The sequence below is a fragment of the Lepidochelys kempii genome, chromosome 5 (assembly GCF_965140285.1).
Source record: "Lepidochelys kempii isolate rLepKem1 chromosome 5, rLepKem1.hap1, whole genome shotgun sequence".
In the NCBI taxonomy this organism is placed as follows: Eukaryota; Metazoa; Chordata; order Testudines; family Cheloniidae; genus Lepidochelys; species Lepidochelys kempii.
This window is the reverse complement of record NC_136384.1, coordinates 122,152,283-122,167,945: the sequence shown is the minus strand read 5'-3', so window position 1 is coordinate 122,167,945 and position 15,663 is coordinate 122,152,283. Positions and strand designations below refer to the sequence as shown.

The window sequence follows — 15,663 nt, the reverse complement described above, 5'->3', positions numbered from 1 at the left end:
TTCATGTCGGGGAATGTTTTCCTTGTTAGTCTGGAATTCAGGTGCATCTATTACCTATTATCTTTATTTGGTCCAGTTTTGCAATCAAGTTCACCCCTATACTGTCTCCCCTTTGAAAACAATCTTTAGGAGCCCATAAGAAGAATCAGCTTGGGTATGTCTATGCTTTTGAGAGAGAGAGAGAGAGAGAGAGATAGATAGATAGATATATACTTTTCATTAAGATTAAAATGTTAAAAACACACCTTACTTCCTTAAGTTCTTACTGATCCAGTGGACAGAGGGCTGGAAGGGAAGCCAGAAAATCAGAGTTCTGTTCTTAGTTCTGCCATTGACCTGCAGTGTGAGCTGGGTGTGTCATTTATGTGATCTGTGCCTCATCTGCGTAGCAGGGGATAATGATAACTACCAAGCTTTGTAAAGTGCTTTGAGAGCTATGGATGAAAGGCATTTGTAGGAGTAAATATTCAGTAATAAAACAAGCTGTCAGGGGCATTTTATTCCTTCCCAAACAAAATTTGCTAACAGCTGTTTATGGGCTGGATGGTAGGAGCGGGAGAACGTCAGGAGCTTTGAGATCAATTCTTCTTGGAACCTGAGGCAAGCACAAAGATGAAAGGCTGTGGTAGACCTGCATGTTGTCATCTCATTTTGTCAAAAGTACACCATGAGCCCACTTAATCTAAATGATCTTCATGCTTCTAATTGACCAGAACCACTTCTGCACAGATTTAGTTGGAAGAGTATCTCTAGTTTACAGCAGGCATGCCTAGCATCCAGTTACATAAAGTACGGTATTGTAATAACCAGTTCTGTTCGCAGTATGCACCTCACTTCTAACGTAGAATGCTTGGCTCTTTAGAAATAGCTTCATAGGAAACGGGCACAGTAGTTTTCTCTGTCTGTTTGGCAATTAACAGTTCACTGGCTTTTTTTGTTGTAACATGCACTTCCTCTCTTGTTTTCATTCAAGCTTTGTACGCCATGGAAATTAATGTGGAGAAAGACAAACAGACCGGAGAGACCAAGATTCTCTCTGCCTCGCCTATTGGCCCAGAGGGGACCCATCAAAGAGGATTCAAAGTCTATGATGATGGTACCAAGGTAGTCTATGAGGTTCACTCTGGAAGCACAGTGGTAGAAAATGGAGTTCATAAATTAAGCTCAAAGGATGTAGGTGAACTTATACAGAAAGCTGGACAATCAAGTGTAAGAGGAGGGTATGAAATGACTGTGTCAGCCAGGAATGTGATAGCAGATGGAAACCTTAGCTATGTGAAGGAACAAATGCTCTTCAAAGAGGCAAAATTAGAAATGGTACATACACCTAGCAAGGGGAATTCTGGGAATCCTCAACACCAAGCAAAAATCTCTGGAGATGAAGTCCCAGAGGCCAGCATGGATCAACCAGTGACAATGATTTTTATGGGTTACCAAAACATCGATGATGAAGATGAGACAAAAAAAGTGCTGGGCTATGATGAAACTATCAAGGCAGAACTGGTCCTCATAGATGAAGATGATGAGAAGTCCTTGCGCGAGAAGACCGTGACTGACGTATCTACCATGGATGGAAATGCAGCCGAACTGGTCTCCGGAAGGCCTGTGTCTGACACAACAGAGCCCTCCTCTCCAGAGGGGAAAGAAGAAAGTCTGCCCATGGAACCAGTCCCAGGTACACAAAAGAAAAGGCGATGTCAGTGCTGTATGATCATGTGACCGCTTCTTCCTTCCCTGTTCTGAGCAGCACCTGCTCCATCACTTCCTTAGACCTCACTGTACTTCTAACTGCAATACTGTGAACTGGAAGTGAATGCCTCCATTGCCTTGCAGATGGGTTGCTTTGATTTCTAGTTCTTTAGGAAGATGCACACACAAATATTATTTTCCCACCAAACATACTGTTTGTTTTTTAGTTTTTAGAGTGAGAGAGAAATGGGAAAGTGAACAAATGCTTTCATATTTATTTGATTTTATATAAATATATATATAAAGAGAACACTTTTTATATTTTACTTTATATATCCGGCAGGTTTGATCAGATTCCCGGTGTTTTGTGGGAGTCTGAATTTCACAGTAGCCAGGTATGAGAGCCTTAAAAAAATCATATTTTAACATTATTTTATAGATTTTTTTGGGGGGGTGGAAGGAGCCATAGATCATTTTATCATTTTAATTTGCTAAAACTCAGACACACCCTTCTCAAAATGTTTGCATAATTTTGTTTTATATTAACTTTGGAGTTCACTTTGTGGTGTCAAAAGATGCCATAGGCTATTTCTGCTTATTGGTAAAACCAAAAGTGGACCTTAATTATTCTTTCTACCAAATCACAAATGATGATTTTGCCTTATGTAAATCTTCCAGATTACAGTATTGTGCATCTACTTTATCTCCTTAAATTACAGTGGAAATTACCTTGACATCAAAAACATCCAGCTGTCACCACAAGTGAAATGTAGTTACTGATTTAATTACTTGCCTTTCAGTAACTCTTCCTATGTTTATTTATGAGATTTTTCAGCTGAACACCGGCATATGAGAGATACTATTTTTATGTTTCCTTCGAACATGAAACATTTTACTGTCTGATCTTGCTCCCAGTGAAGTCAGTGGCAAAGCACCCGTGGACCTCAATGGGAGAAAGTGCGGGTTCTCACTTCGTACTTCCTTTCAAAGAAGCATTTCTCGATACGTATAATCAAAGTAAACCTATACTTGTACAGACCTAGGACCCAATCAACCGTCCATACTCAGGCAAGGTTCCCATGGAAATAATTGGAGCTTTACTTGAGTAGATATTTCAGAAGGAAGGATTATGTTGATTAGGCCAAGATTTCCAAAAGTGTCGAGTGATTTTGGATGCCTCATTTTTGGGGGGGCGGGGTGCGTGTGCTCTATTTGAGGCCCCTTAAAGCAGCTTGATTTTCAAAAACTGTTCACCTGCCCTCTGAAAATTCAGACCCTTCTCAAGCATCTCAAATAGAGAATTGAAAACACTGATGCATCCAAAATCACTAATTGGTTCGAAAAGTCTTGGCTTTTAGATTCCACTCTCTACAGTGGAAAAGAAGTCAACTTTTTCATGGCAAGACCATGGCCCTGATTCTGACCTAACTTTCACTGGTTTTACACCAGTGTAACTCCATTGACTTCAGGGGAGCTACTCCTGATTTACCCCAGTACAAGCGAGAGCAAAAGTAGCACCTATAATTTTTGGTGGTTAAATATTTTCAATCATGATGATTATGTCAAAGTATCTTTGAAATTACGAGACTTCCCCCCAAAATAAAAGAAGGGGAAAAAAGAAAAAACGACCAAAAAAACCCCCCCTCTTTCCAGGCTGAGGTGGCTTCTATGATATTTCTACTCTTTCTTGGATGGTGTTTTTACTGCATTAACTATTTGTTCTAAACATCTGATTAAACAGTTCTTGCTCTGAACTCTTTTCTTTCTGTGCCAGTAAGAAACACTTGTTTGTGGTAGCTATTATATGAGACATACAAAGAAAAGAAAAGAAAAGAAAAGAAAAGAAAAGAAAAGAAAAGAAAAGAAAAGAAAAGAAGGGACTGCTTATGCTATTCCAGTTAGCCATTAATGGCAAACCTGTTACGTAACCTTTCACAGCTATCCAGTTGACCCTTAGTGAAAGGCAAGTGGAGACTAGCAAATGATAGCCACATACACATGACTCCCGCTGAAATCATACTAGCTGACATATTCACTGCTGGTACTGGGAATATACCACAGGCCTGATGTAAAGTTTGTTGGACGCCCATTAACCTCAGTGAGTACATGGATCATAACCTAATTGAATTGTTGGAATTCTGCAAAGTATTACTCCAGATTTCCATCAAGCTTGCATGATTAACAGGTCATTTTTATCAGAAAAAAAGTTGTGGTGATCCCATGGTTACATCAGCATGACTGGTGGCTAACTTTTCTGTCCTGGAAACCTTACACCTTCATTTTTCAGAGGTGCTAATCATTCTCAAGTCTCACTAGGAACTCATATAGGCTGTCCTTATACCTCCCTGCAGGCATCTTTAGTCACATGCTCCCTCATCACATGATCCTCCTGTGCCCATTACCTGGGAAGTGATTCCCTTGAAAGTCCAGACACACTGGGACATGCATGTACCCCAGGTCTAGTGCATTGTCATAATCACATAGAATCATTAGAATATCAGGGCTGGAAGGGACCTCAGGAGGTCATCTAGTCCATAGTCAGTGGGAGCTACAGGTATATAAGAAATAGAGAGTGAGTCTTTATTGGTTAGAAGCAGAGCACAAGCCTTAGACTTTTCTTTCTCATACTGCCAAAAAGCTATTCTTCAGTTATTGCCAACTAATATTTAATGCCCCTAAAAGCCAGTTGTGTTGCATTCATTCGTGTGGACATCGTGGTTAATGGGCCAGTGTTAAAGTAGAAAAGCCATGGCTTTTCTGTAGATAATTTAGAAGGGTTTTTTACTTATGGACCAAAACAGGTTCCCTGTCTGAGGGGAATAAAGAAGAAAAAAGAAAAAGAGAAAAAAATGTTCCCTCTAAACTCATAGGGCCAGATCTTCAGCTATACCGATTTATCCCAGCTGGCCCTAATATTTTTAGTTCTTAGCATTGTCTTATTTAGCAAATCTCACAACATCATCTGGATGTTAGATTTTTCATTTTAAGCTCTTTTCATTAAACTGCAGCCTATATTGAGAAGTAAAACACGTTAACATAGGCTAATGAATGTAAATAGGGTTTCCATGGCTTCTTCAAGCTTCAGACGAGGTTTATTTCCCTCCACCCCTAGATATTCTGTAGCCTGCGGAAATATGTGCACAATCAGACACAGAGCAAAGGGTCCACTTTATGAAAGAAGCAGAGATATATTTCATCTTGAGACTTCATAAGGATCATGATGGGAGTTTTCTGTTTTGTTTTAAACAAGCTCCCTGTCTCTGGTTAACTTAAGAAGCTTGTGTTCATTTTCAATTTCAGCACGAAAAGATATTTACAAACAAACAAACAGTGTTGGAAATGGTTCTGTGACAACATTTTGCCACAATAAACTGTTTGCCTTAACTTTTGTAAGAAAAACAAAAAACCATACTAACTTTCCAGTGTGTCTTTTCCTAGGCTGAGAAAAAAGACAAAACCAACAAACAAAAAAATCGCCTGTGAAACTCTTTTATATTTTATATTTTCTAAATTTCTACAGATTTACTTTTCATGTCATGCCTAGTTTTCATCAAGGGACTATTGTCTGGCAAATCACTGCAACTTTTTTTAAAAACGAAGAAAAAACATACAAAATCATGGAACACATTATTCTTAGTGGCCAGGCAATTCCTTTAATTATAAGGACATCAATACAGAAAGGAAAGAATTACAGGGTTGTTTTCTTTTTTTATTTCCTGTGGCTGATGTACTGTATGCTATATGTTTACAGAACTCTTCTGGTCTGCCTTTGTGATGTTATCTAAATGAATGACAAAAGAGGCAAGATGTGCCATTTGACAGTTTGCCTTAGCACTCTTTTAATTTTTCTTATTCTTTTTGGTTTTTTCCCAACATTGCAGGCTGTATTCCAAAGCTGTATAAAACACAACATTATCTTTCAATCCCCATAGCCCTATTAGAGTATACAAGCCCTTCTCAATTAAGTGACTGGAGTCCAGTCCATAGAGGTGCAATATAAGGCCCCAATCCTGAAAACATACAGGCATGCACTTAACTTTTCCATGAGGAGTCCCCTTTTAATCAATGGAACTCCTTGCAGTAGTAAAATTACTTACGTGCGTAAGTGTTTTCAGGCTCAGGGCCTAAAAGATTATCACAAGGTGTAGTTTGGGCATTATTTGTGTACTCACTCCAGTTTTATGCATTGCATTGATGGTGTGATCCTGAGATGTGTTGTGTGGTACAACTCCCATTGACAAAAACTGGCCCTCACCATCTCATAGGATCAGGTCCTGATTCAGTAGCGCTATATGACATTGCGACCATTGCACTTGTAATGTTGAGCTAGCACCCTCTAGAACTTTACTGAAGACTCTTCAGACAGTTTCTCCCCATTCTATCCAAGTTAACCAATGGCTCAGAGGTTATCCCAATACTGAAAAGAAAAATAAACTGTGAGCAAGTGACTTAGTGGGAGCACATACAAAGGTGCTTGCGAAATGAAGGGTTCTTAATGAGGGGTGCATTACCTCTTCATTTAGTCTAACATTCAAGTTGCATATTCTGAAAATAACAGACAATATAATAGAAAATGTAGTATTTTACATTTGTGTATTTTTTTAAGGAATCATATTTTTATAAGGAAATACAGATCCTGAATGGGGATTGAATTTCAGAATATGGTCACACCCATGATACAGAGTCTCTTGGAATTTTTTTCATGATAATCCTTCTTGGGATCTTTTGTAGAGAAAACCTCACCCTTAGATCTGAAAGCAGGTCCACAATTCTTTTTAAGAGAAATGTTGGGTAGAATCTAGTAAATATTATGGGACTGTTATAAACCCAATGAAGTCAATAAACCTATACCATAGACAAATTTGACCCCAGGTCTTCGACAACTAGATTAAAGAGATGTTTTACAACTTCATATTTTGTGTCTGGTGAGCCCTCATAGCAGTTAATAACTACCTGTTATTAAAGAGTGAGAAAAGGGCAAAAAAGATGTGATTTTTTTTCAATTTTTCCCCATTTTACCAAATTTGACATTTACCAAATGTCAAAAACTTGAAAAACGTTGACCACGAAAATTGGGGGGAAATCATTCAGAAAAATATTGATTTTTCCCATTTGTTTTTTGAATATTGAATTTTCAAAATCCCATAAATTTTGACGAGTTGTCTCTATATAACGACAAATTCAGGAGTTGCTCAGACTATGCCTGTCAGATATTTTGGTGTCAGTCATAACTTTTAGCACTGAGTTTCAATGATCCATCACTGGCAATGGAACTCAATAAAAGACACAGTGTTAGACTTTAAGTGTTGTACGTAAACCAGAAAGTTGTCTACTATGGATTCTATAAACTATAAGCTTTAAACTATGAATGGATTATCATTTAAACCGAAAAGAGTGTAAATCCATCATGTAATATAAACGTATGATAATATTCAGCTTGTATATATTGAGAGGAATGCATCAGATCTTAAAAATATCCCACTTGTATTTGAAAGGACAGACAAAAATGCTGAACACACAAGTTTTCAGATAAACTCTGTTTTCACCCCACCCCAGCCTACCTCTGTGTTCCCTACTTTTGTTGTTCTTTTCTGGAAAAGAAGCTTTTACCAAGATACATGTTTGGTTCAAGAAGGTCTGCAGTTCAGCAATCTTACTGTTATGCCAGTCCCCCTCAGAGGGGACCTGTCTAGCAGGAGCGGGCAGCCTTCCTGGCCTGTGAGAATTTAGACTTTTCTAAACCCTTTCTTGCAATTGCACAAGAAGGTTTTATTTGTAAATCTGCTTTTCCTGCTACTTAAACCCACAAAAGGATGATTCAGATTTTTTAAGATCTTGTCTACATGAGAAAGTGAACCAGTTTAACTAAATCTATTTAAAAATTGATCCAAACCAGTGCAAACCCCAATTTGGATGCACTAATACCAATTTAATCTTTTCCTGTATCAATTTAATTTACACTGGTAAATTACTGACTTGGGCCCTGATCCTAAAAAGCTACCCAACAGGTCCCAAGACCTAAAGACTTACCCACAGGCATAACTTCAAGCGCACAAGCGGTCCCCTTTAGTTCAATAAGATTCCTCACAGGAATAAAATTTAAGCACTTGCATAAATGTTTGCAGGATTGGGACTTTAAGTTATACAGATATAAGCAAGAGTTAAACTGGAGTAACTGTCTACTGCAGGTATTTGCACTGCTTTAACTAGACTGATTCTTACATTGATTTAGTGAAACTGGTTTACTTGTCTAGTAGAGACGAGACCTAAGACATGTTCTTCTAGCTGACAGGAAGTCTGTGCTATGTATCAAGGTTAGAAGAACTCCTTCGTCTCCCTGAGCGCAGCTAAAAAGCTAAGCTGCCATACAATGGTGGCCTGTAAAATACACACAAAAGCATTATATAAAATATTGAGAGAGAGAGAGAGAGTTGGGGATTTTCCATTAGACTATTTCCCCTCACTATCTCTGCTCTTTTTTTCCCACTCTCTCTGTCTGTCACTCTCCTCCGTTGTTCCTCCTCTTCCCTGCCCCCTTCTCTGTTCACAGTCTCCTCCAAGCAAAGTGAGAGCCTAATAAGTTAAGAGTTGAAAAGTCAACCCCTATGCTGTTCAAGTGAGTCCTGAATAAGACAAAATGATGTGAGCCCATCCCTAGTACTTAGATATTTCCAACATCATCAGGCTGTGTCTATACTACAGACCTTACAGAGGCACAGCTGTACCACTGCAGTAAGGTCTCCTGTGTAGCCGCTCTATGTCGACAAGAGAGATTAAACCACCCCCAGTGAGCGACAGTAGCTATGGTGGCAGGAGAGCGTCTCCCGCCGGCATAGTGCTGTCCACACCAACGCTTTTATCAATTAAACGTATGTCAGTCCGGGGGGAGTTTTTTCACACCCCTGACTGACAAAAGTTTTACCAACAAAAGTGCTAATGTAGACAAAGCCTTAAATGCCATTTGGGTAAATTCTGCCCTCAGCTACACATATACAATCCCTTTGACATCCATGGGTGTGCAAGCATGAACGGTACAGTGGTTACCATTAAAATCTTGCCATTGTTACTCATTCTTAATATAGAGAATGCCATAAATCGCATGGTACAGACCAATACCCTGGTGTATTGAATGTCAACGTATTAATGCCACCCACTGTAAATCAGAGAAAAATCTGGCCCCAGACTGTGCTTTGGAAAGTTCTGCAGATATTGTCAGTCTAAAGGAAGGCTCAAAAGTAGAACTTAAAATCCATCACTGACTGATCCAATTTGTGAAAGGCCCTGCTCCCAAACCCAGTCACTGATTCTAACAAGTACCAGTACTATAAATGATTACCACTGCTGTCAGCTTTGCAACAGAGAGGATCTATGCAACCATCTCAATTCAGCAGAGTGCTTAAGACTTAAGCACATGCTTAAGCTCATTGCAGAATAGGGACGGGCTTAAGGACGTGTTTAAAGTTCAGCACCTGCTTAAGTCTTAAGTGCTTTTCTGAATCAGGGCTCTAACTTTGTCGTGTGCTTTATAGTTAAGGATGCAGGCACTGCTTATAGGCAGAGGCAGGACACAAATCCATTTAAAAGCTTTTTCCTTTTCAGTGACAACTGCGTCTAAGGGCAGACAAGCAATGCCAGGTCAGAACAAGGACAAACCCGTGTTTCCTGCTTCTCCCCTCTCCCCCCACACCAATTATTATTTCAGGGGTCCAAGAAAATGTTGTGTCAAATGCAGCTTTTATGGTGAATGTAGGTTGTGGATGAGCTCCCCCCCCCTTTCCCCCCCCCAAAGCTTTAGTTGCCCACTTTCTTTGTGAGCAAATGTAAATAAAATCCCATTTCGTTTGGGGGGGGAACTGTTGTGCTAACACTGGATTAGAATTGCTGGGATAGCTGCTGTACTTTGTAACCTGAAGTGTACTTTTTTGACTGTTATGTTTTCTTCAGATTTGAAAAAAAAAAAGAGAGAACAAAAAATAAACCAAGAACACTGCCAGCAACAGCCAGGCTGTAACTGTGGCTTCTCTCTTTTTTTCTCTGTACAGTATTATTAGTAAATAAATCTGCCTTTCCACTGCACCTACCTCTGTGTCTTTGTGCTGTGTTTCTCTCTAACTCCTACTCTTCACGACGCTCTGTGATCTCCAGGACATATTGCAGTGGAGCAGCCTCGCTCACTAAAAGAATTAAAGTACTAACCCCACCTTGGTGGTTTCTTTCTCCCCTCTTGTGCCCTGCCGCTGCTCCTGCTCCTTCTCTTTGATGCTTCACCACAGAATTAACTCATCATGCCTGTTATTGTGTCATTTTCCTTTTCCCTTTTCTTTCTCACAAGATACTTTGCCTGAAACTCCATAGACCCTATTGGTTGTAAGATCACATAGCATTTCCCTGTTTGTGGAAGATAAAGGCTCGATTTTCAGCAGTGAGCCAATACATCACAAGTCAATTTCCTGACCAGGGAAAGTTCTCCATACAATATATTTAAGTCCCAAGAATAAACAGTAATAGGACTTGGGCAGTGTCAAAATCAGTAGACTGTCCTTTACCATGAGAGTGTCCACCATATTTTTAGATGAAAACCCAACCCCTTGTTTTATTCTCAACACCACGTTTTATGTATTTAGACTTATAAAACTCCTCAGGAGGTGCCTTCTCCGCATGCTTTCGGCCTCCTTGATATAACTTTAGAATACAGCACCTAAGCCCTGCAATTTAAAGTAATCCCCCCTCTTATTCCCCACCACTACAACTACAATCCTTGCCTTCCTCGCCCTCCCACCCCTGTTTTCAAGTGCCTGGGCGAAAAGATGAGCCTTGCAACACTGCAGGTGTCTATTTGTCCCTTAGTGTCACATTACAATTTCCATTTGAGGGATAAAATGGACGTTGTGACCTTTACCAGGCTCCCTGTGGTCACTGCTGATAGATAAAAGCTGAACTTCAAGGGTGGGATGAGGGGGGAGAGGGAAAGGGCTTTGTGTCCCTTGTTGGTGCTTTATAATACAGACCAGAAAGGTTTGGATATGAGGTTTTATAAAGTTGGTTTTCCTGTGTTTTTTTAACATGAGACATTTAGATCTGGTCTACCATGGAAGTCTCTGTGGATGGCAGGAGAACTGGTATGTTTAGGACATTTGAGAAATCAAAGAAATTAGATCTGATTGACAGAAAAGTGATTTTTGGTCACTGTATTAAAAACGCCTTGTTTTTGCAAACCCCTGTTTAACACAAACATTTATAAGAAATGTTCTTTACAATTAAGGCCTGAGAAATCTCTGAGTTCACATATCTGAGTCATCCAACAAGTCCTCTGACAAAACCAGCCAAAGAATATTTGGCACTCCTGTGGGTACTAAGTTTTAAGCCAAAAAACAGACAAGCAAACAGCACAAACCACATTTTTCCCCCTTTCCTAGTCACCTTAAAAAGACAGTAACATTTTTTCACTCTCATAGCAAGTAGGAGAAAAGAAAACGCTTTCACCTTCGAGTTGATTTGGGCTAGACTCTCACTACTCTTCTCGAGTAGCCCCATTAACCTCAGTGGGATTACACATGGTGCATTCCACACGAACAGGGTTACCACAATCTGACCCTTGTAATTCATTTATATCTATTACTGGAAGGAAGCAGAACAGTTAGCAAAGTATTTGTTTAACTTGCTTGCTTGCAGCATGAGTTACTACTGATACAATAGAATATTTAAAGTAGTGATACTCAGATCTCAGTGGTTCAGGAGCCAAATTAGCAATCAACATTATGCAAAAGAGCCACAGTACTGGGAATTCATTGTTTCATTTAGTGTGTGTGTATAATGTATATATAATTCTCACAACAAAATGACTGACCAGGTATTATTTTATCAACTACAACTGGTTAATAACATAGTAAAAGCATCTTGATTGGTTAATAATGTAGATCGGTTAATAATTAAATCTCACACTGTTTTAATATCACGTTTTGCAAGGAGCCATAGGAGACACATTAAAGAGCCACTTGCAGCTCCCGAGCCTCAATCTGAGCATCACTGATCTCAAGGTGATTTAAAGATGGTTTGGTTGTAAAAATGGAAGATATCCTCTGCCGTCAGGGTGGGATTGCACAACTTCCATTAGTGAGCTGTTACTGCACACTCACAGCCCGCCCCTCTGTTGCTTTGCACACCCAGGTCTCCCACTGACTCCTTGATTCCATCAGGACCCTTCGTACTTCACACCATGTAACTTGGCCCTGATGTTCTTAGCGTTACAAAGGGAAGCATCATCCGCCAGTAATGGTATAAGTGAAAAAACACGGATGAGAGTCGCAGCAGCATTTTGGGTGCCACAGGACATTCTGTTCTCTCTGCTGTGCAGTTCTTCAGGGAAAAGTGAAATGAGAACAGTGAGATTCCCCCCGCCCTTAAGACTAAACCACGTACCTTTTCCAGCTACCACAAAGGATTGGTCCATGTTTCCATTATATTATTCTGTATTATTTGTTGATAGTGTGCTCCATGCCATACAGAAGATAGTGGAAACACAGCCTGTTTCCTGTGGAGTTTGTCATCACAACAGAAGCACAATACAGCTCAGACACATGGACTCTTAGCGGACCAGGGGGAGGACTCACCTATGACAGAATGAGGATCTTTTGCTTAATGACAACTAACAGACAGTTGGGAGTGGAGATGACTAACAATGACAGATTTCCTGGATGCTGGGGGGTTGGAGAAGAGGCTTGAAAGGGAAAGTGTGGGGGAGAGTGTCACTGCACCAAGATTAGGGGATGGGAGTCCCCAGCGTACGGGGCAGAAGGAACAAATGGCATGGAGAATTATATTTTGTCACTCCAAAGGAAAGGGGAGTTTTCTGTGAACTTGGGGGAAAGAATTGTTTCCAACTGAAAGGGTGGGGAAAAGAGCTTCCCCGTTTAGAAAACGCTGAGTGCTCTCTCTGTCGATATAAGAAATGCTTCATATCTGAGTTCATTGAACACTCAGAGGTGTAAGCCTGGATCTCCAGAGACCTGCTCCACCACAGAATTCCTGTGTGACTTTGGGCAAGTCACATAGCTTCTCTGGCCCCCATACTCCCCATCTGCAAATGAGAATAATAATATTACCCTGCTATATTAAAGATTGCGAGGCACTGCGATATTACAGAGATGGGCACCCTACAAGTACCTACGGTAACTAGAAAACCACGTGTACCAGTAAACGGGATCAGAGACTCCAAACTCCTCCCCAGAGTGAGCTCCTTAGAGTTTTCTCTCCCCACAAGCATCATTGCCAAATTACGAAAACATGGATTATTAAAAATGAACTCAGCTGCTTGCAGTGATCAGATGCTTGATGAAGAGAGCCTATCTGGTACTGTTGGACAAAAAAGGGCTCTGGAATTGTTTGTATGCAAGAGGACAAGAAAAAAGCCTGATTTCATCTCCCTTTGGAATCCATCATGGGCCGGATCCTCAGCTCAGGTAAATCAGTGCCGCTCCACTGCCTGCAATGGCGCTATCCTGATTTACACCAGCTGAGGATCTGGCCCGATGCATATAATTCTAATGTTGTCACATTACTGCTATTAACTCCTTGCAATTAAAATTAAAAACACCTGCATTATCTTAAGTTTCCTGTAACTTTAGATCAAATAAAATATGCCCACTGTGCAGCTACAAGAATAGTAACTTTTTTACCACTGGAGAAGCTGACAGGATCCTAATCAACTCATCAGTGAAGCAGAGCAAATATTTCCGTCTACTGACCAATTTATGACAGGTTTCAGAGTAACAGCCGTGTTAGTCTGTATTCGCAAAAAGAAAAGGAGACTTGTGGCACCTTAGAGACTAACCAATTTATTTGAGCATGAGCTTTCGTGAGCTGCAGCATCCGATGAAGTGAGCTGTAGCTCACGAAAGCTCATGCTCAAATAAATTGGTTAGTCTCTAAGGTGCCACAAGTACTCCTTTTCTTTTGACCAATTTATGCAATTTTTTTGGCTCGAGCTAAATTTCCAGGCGAATGGTGAGAAGTGATGCTACAGTCACATACCAAGTGCATTAACTGTGCCAAATGTGTAGAAATCCGGGGTAAGATATACACGCCCCTGGAAATACGCAGTTATTGCTATTTCGCTCTACACCTCTATTACAGAAGCTGTTATTGATCACCTTTGAAACACTGGGAGATTAGTAGACCAGGAGAAGTAACCCAGATCAGTTTCCATTCACACCAAACTGGGGAGAGAACAGAAATCATTCACTGACTGTGATATTACAGTGTTGCAAGTCTCTTAAAGCCTCAGCACCTGGAGTCATGTAATTATAGGAGGATCTCAGCTCACATTTGAAACAAAGACTAAGTTTCTAGCGATCAGGGTTGCAGGGGAAAGCTGGAAAACATTAATTCTAATTGAGTTTGTAAGGTCCTTGGGGCTTTTTGTTCTGCATTTGTACAGCCCCTAGCACAATGGGTCCTGGTCTATGACTGGGGCTCCTAGATGCTACCATAATACAAATGATAAATAATAACAACATAAAAACCAGAAGGCAAATTAAAAGAACTCCACTTTTTATTTATTTAAAATCTCATCATTATAAGCCTGACTTGTGATTTTTGTAGGCCTGACTCATGGTTTTTGAACATGGAGTTGGCAATCCTGGTATTGTTTTATTTATTATTTGTATCCTGCTAGGACTCACAAGGTGCTGGACACAGTCCAAATATGTATGCAAATACAGAACCTGCCACCAAGAGTAGATCTCACCCTTGCATGCGCTTATATGTTCCATTCTGACTAGGACTGCTATAGGGAAAGAAATTCAGTCTCTATGATTATTGGCATCTTTTTAAATATTCTTTCTTTAGCGAGCATTTTAAATATATGGCATATTCAAGAACACAAGGAAAAGCAAAGTCTGCTCTGATCCAAAGTCAACAGGAAACTTCATAGATTATAAAACCAGAAGAAACCATTATTAGATCATCTCATCTGACCTTAAAGGTCCAACAGTGTTCAGTTCTACTGCCAGAGCTTGCAACCTGGTCCTCTGAGGCCATAAGCAAGAATCACACCACCAGCCCACCTACTTAAAGTTAAGTGCCTGTGTGCTTTCAGGGCCAAGGCCTCATACTCTGTGCAACCGCCCTGAACTCAATGTGGCTGTGTGGGAAGTATGAAAGGGCAGAATTTGCCCCAGAACATAAGTTAGACCCATAAGAGAGAAAGTTAATATTTAAATGAGTCTGGCAAAATTCTACTTGCTCAGAGCAAGTAACATTTTGTTGGTGGGTAAGTGAAGTATTATGCTCTTGAGATAGGATGTATATCACCATCCCTAGCAATGTGGTAGACAGGAGAACTGAGCTATATTGGAGGGAAAGTCCCCACCAGACTTTGGCAGAATGTCCTGGAGGGAGTGGCTGACAGCTGGTCTGCATTCGGGATGCAAGCCTTTAAAAGGAAGTGTTTGGAGAGGGGGGAAGCTTTACTTATAAGGAGGGAACTGGTCTGTGTAGATGCTGGTCTGGAAAAAAAGAAATCACTGCATGAACTGCATAGAAGGTAAGAGACTCTATGATTACTGTGCTTTGAATTAACAGGCCTGTTGTAATAGCATACGCTGCAATACACCGGGTGTTTGTGTGTTCTCTCTAGGGCAGCGGTTCTCAAATTTTTGTACTGGTGACCCCTTTCACACAGCAAGCCTCTGAGTGTGACCCCCCCCCCTTATAAATGAAAAACACTTAAAAAAATCTTTAATGCTATTATAATTACTGGAGATGAAGCAGGATTTGGGGTGGAGCCTGCAGCTTGTGACCCCCCCCCATGTAATAACCTCATGACCCCCAGTTTGAAAACCCCTGCTCTAGGGAGTGTGTGAAGTACAACACAGTTTTTAGCAATTAGCTTGATAAAGGGCTGGCCTCCAGCGTTTAGGCCTAAGCTAGTACACTTGCAAGGTTATTTGCAATAGGTGACAGGGTAGCAAAATA

At 40.4% G+C, this 15,663-nt stretch overlaps 2 protein-coding genes across 3 annotated transcripts in view; both read left to right on the top strand.

Annotated features, from left to right (window-relative positions):
* LOC144929085 (paralemmin-1-like) overlaps nt 1–9,765 on the top strand; it is a 195,501-nt gene extending 185,736 nt beyond the window's left edge. For both annotated transcript variants that reach the window (XM_078852955.1, XM_078852956.1), the window contains exon 7: nt 974–9,765. In XM_078852955.1, the coding sequence (XP_078709081.1) occupies nt 974–1,719 (746 nt within the window). In that variant the 3' untranslated portion in view covers nt 1,720–9,765. The remainder of the gene's footprint in view (nt 1–973) is intronic.
* A 5,452-nt stretch (nt 9,766–15,217) lies between these two features.
* Nucleotides 15,218–15,663, top strand: part of LOC140911807 (PALM2-AKAP2 fusion protein) — a 188,144-nt gene continuing 187,698 nt past the window's right edge. Inside the window, exon 1 of the mRNA XM_073345686.2 lies at nt 15,218–15,232. The gene's annotated coding sequence lies outside the window, so the exon portion shown is untranslated. The remainder of the gene's footprint in view (nt 15,233–15,663) is intronic.